A 4,080-nucleotide genomic window follows, 5' to 3' on the forward strand; every position below is an offset into this window, starting at 1 on the left:
GGGACAGCTAACCAATCACAACACATTTTGTTTTTCGGAAGGCGGACCTTCATCAAAGCTGGAACAGAGCATAATAGGACCCCTTTAACGGATCTGTACTGTGAGATGACTGCTGACTTCTTTTATTGGCACCAACGGTTCCATGAGTAACATTTAACATCCATGAAGCCTTTCCAAACCCCCAAAAAAAAAAAAAGGTTATTTATAGTGCATGGAAAAAAATTCTTAAAAGTTCTTCACAATTCACACACATACACAAAACGTTTGGGAACTTTATTCTTAATAGTGCAAGACTATCTGAGTTTGGGTTCATTGATTCACCAGTGTAACCATTTTGGCTGCAATGACCATCTTTTATTTTCAAGAATGTAAAAATGTGATGACCTGAAGGCCATGTATTCAAGATTATCTTGATTGTTGGATGTTGTTGTTTTGGCTGTCCTTCAAACTCATTATAAGCACACAATAAGTCAATATGAAATCAAAACTGGCCTTTTTAAACCCCATTCCTGATCCAAACCACCTTTCATACAGTACTTTAATATAATATTCAGTATCACATCATATTACAAGAACAAATGGGGTTGTGGACATCGGCCATGTATTCAAGATTATCTTGATTGTTGGATGTTTTGGCTGTCCTTCAAACTCAGTATAAGCACACAACAAGTCAATATGAAATCAAAACTGGCCTTTTTAAACCCCATTCCTGATCCAAAACACCTTTCATACAGTACTTTAATATAATATTCAGTATCACATCATATTACAAGAACAAATGGGGTTGTGGACATCATTACATGTTGACTTTGAAGCTAGGAAAGTTCTCTGCAGATTACGGTATATCCGTTTCTTCTGTGTTCAGCATAACATCCTGTTCTATCACGCTTGGTTCTGCGTCAATGCCTCTCTGCAGTAGCAGTCAATCAAAGGCTTCTGAAGACTGTCTGCAACTCAAAGTCTCTGTTTAAATAATATACTCTTTCCTCCCACTGTCTCTGTCTCTCTCTCTGGTTCCAGTACAGTGCGACTGAGTTCATGCTTGCTGCCTCCTCTGAATGGCACTTTAATGATGTGAAATCACAAAGTTCTCAATGCCAGGGATGAGGAGCAGTGGTGATCATGCCTCTGCCCGGCACACAGATTAAATGTCACGCTGAGTTTGAGTCGTGAGGGGGAAGCAACTGCACATGTGAGGGTCATCTTGAGCACAGCACCTCTAGTGAAGCTGAAGGGAGGTAATGCATAGAATTTAGATTTTCTGCTTTAACAGTGGCATCAGTTCTCCAAAAGTGATGTTGATAAAATGTTATCAACATCAGATATTGCCCTGCACATTTCAGTCCTTCCTGGCCATATTATTAGGCATATTCTAGCAGCTGCCAGTCCTTCAAATAAAATTGTTTCAAGATTTAATGAAGACCTTGAATCATTGTATTAGAAAGGCACCTTGACTTGACTAATTCATTATCACAGTGAGTCAAAATGCTCAGATGAAGAGTACTTTTTTTTTTCTTTTTGTGCCAGTGATTTAAAACTGAACTTAGTGATGTGAACTAAACTTAGTTCTGTGGTTTACAATATATTTGCATTTACTGCACAAATGGTAGCTGCATATCATTTTAAACACAAAGTACTATAGGATCACTGGCTAATAACACAAAAAGCTAATATTTTTGACAAAAAAAAAAAAGATTAGTTGTAGGCAAACCATTACTCACCACATGCATACTATAATTTGCGGGGTATGACCTCTGACCTTTGGCCAAAAAGAGAACCATTTATGCTGCCTTTTATTGCCTCTCAAGTCATATTTACAACTGGGAAACTCTGACATAATGTTAATATCCGAATTGGGCGAACCATAAGCTTTTACTACAAGAACTATTGCTCTAGTGACTTATTAGTTAATTTTCCCCACAACATATACATAGATTTTTCTTGCCATTACAGTCATGTATACGTACTGTATATAAATAACCATTTGATGCATTTTGTGTGTATTTTACACAATGAAAACAGCACTTATTTGAACAAAACTCGATGACTAGATGACTGTCTAAATGTGAATGTATACAATAGAGTGGGTAATGTTTGTATGTTTGTCAATGAATGGGATGATACTTTTTTTTTTAAAATCCATTGGATATTAAATATGTTTAATACATTTTGGCTTTTCCCCAAGAAATTGGCAAAAATGAACCTAGTGTCCTCCATGATTCCTATTCTTTCCAACAAGAAAGCACTTGAACACGACAAACTCATAAATGCGACTTCAGAAGTGGGAAATAATACATTTAACAAAATAAGATACACATTGAAGTTTTGTGGATTTCAGTAAATGTTTGTTTCCTCTGAGATCTTCTAAATGCTCTCCTACAAGTTTTACACATGTAAAATGTATAGTCTTTTCTTTAAAAATTGACCACAACTATGTATGACTCATCTTTTTCAACAGGGTATACATTTGCTTTATTTCTTTAGTTTGTGATACAAACTAAAGGCTTCTGGCTATTTTAAAAAAGTATGAGCCCTTCAGTTTTTTACCCCAGATTCCTGTTTCAATACAAAATCACACGTCATCACATCAACACAGGAAAGAAAATGGCACTTGGGGTGTTTAATGCATCAAGGTGATTTCTTAAAGCCTTTAATGAGAGATCATGCAGTATTTGTTGTTTAGCAATTTCAATACTGACTACTGACATTCACTTATCCAAATAATCAACAGGGTATTGAGTAATAAGTTGAATAGTACTGTATCTAAACATTATGTTCAGATAAATTCTCTAGTAATAATTCATTTTCAGGACATTTGCAGCCAGAACTTAAATTAAAGGCATAAACTATATTATGGACACAATCTTATCCTTAAGGACAATTGTAAAGCATCGTAATGGCATTATGTAACTCCATAGATATATGTCCTAAAGCCTAACCCTGCAGCACCAGAGAGAAAGTCAAAAACTTGTTTTTTTTTGTTTTTTTTGGACAAAACTTTTCAACAAAGTCATAGTGAAAAGAAGCCCCTAGGAGTATGTTTTTCATTTGATTTGGTAGAAGCAAATGTTTCGGATGCATGTGATTTATTAAACATACACTTGCATATTGTCATGCACACCATATCAAATATCTACATAAATTCTGAAATTCTCGTTCAGATTAATAATAGAAGGCATAGTCTTTGAAAAGTAACTATCTATATTCTATAGATTGCTATCTGTATTATCATATTCATTATATTTGATATATTTATCAATTCGGTACCTTTACAGAAATAGAGCCTTAATATTCACAGTAAGCAAACCAAAAGCAACTGTGGCAACAAGGAGATGAGAAAGAAACCTTTATGAAACAAGACTTGGTCCTTATACATATATTTCAGTACTGGATCATAAATTAATTCATTCATTAATTGCAATAAATAGCTCTTTTAAACTCTATAAAATGTTCAGTAGAGAAAGTGAAGCCCTGTTACCTGAACACTGGGCAGACTGAACTGACTGATGGTCGCTGGTTCCGCGGCGGCAGTGCGCATCACAGGCACAAACGGATCGCAGGACAGCTGCCATCCCGAGACCGTCTGAATCACTGGAGGAGGGCGAGAGGAGATGAGCACCGGAGGAGCAGAACCCACCCTACACAGTCCGGAGGTGTTCGGGACCATCCAGAGCCACGGAGGAGCTTCGGCGCTCACGTGCCACAGCTGAGGCTGAGCTTTAAAGCGCTGGACCGGGATCATTCCTGCTGCATCCTATATAGCTCGAAAGAAGGATGGATGGAGACTGAAGAAGCTGTCCGTGGAGTGACACTGGAAAAAAAAAAAAGATAGCGCACATTTATCCGCACCCCAGCGTCTCCGATTGACAAAAATAGATGGTTTTATCATACTGGGCCACTGTCCGTACATATTCCGTAATTTATGCATGAATTAATTATTTAAATGCATGGCCAAAACTCAAAGAACCCCATAAGAGTATGTGTATGCGATATGTGTTCTTTGGGTACAGACAATCTTGCTGTAAACATACAAAACTCATTATGTTAGGGTACTTTGAGAATCAGAATATGAATAAAACA

The 4,080-nt window shown here is 36.8% G+C and overlaps 1 protein-coding gene across 1 annotated transcript in view; it reads right to left on the reverse strand.

Moving 5' to 3' along the window:
• The window catches only part of LOC107745703 (transcription elongation regulator 1-like protein), a 98,801-nt gene extending 95,134 nt beyond the window's left edge, over window positions 1-3,667 (reverse strand). Inside the window, exon 1 of the mRNA XM_016559630.1 lies at window positions 3,479-3,667. Within this exon, the coding sequence (XP_016415116.1) occupies window positions 3,479-3,667 (189 nt within the window). The remainder of the gene's footprint in view (window positions 1-3,478) is intronic.
• Between the last annotated feature and the right edge of the window lie 413 nt (window positions 3,668-4,080).

Source organism: Sinocyclocheilus rhinocerous, unplaced genomic scaffold (genome assembly GCF_001515625.1).
Source record: "Sinocyclocheilus rhinocerous isolate Xijiao unplaced genomic scaffold, SAMN03320098_v1.1 scaffold1309, whole genome shotgun sequence".
Taxonomy (NCBI): domain Eukaryota; kingdom Metazoa; phylum Chordata; class Actinopteri; order Cypriniformes; family Cyprinidae; genus Sinocyclocheilus; species Sinocyclocheilus rhinocerous.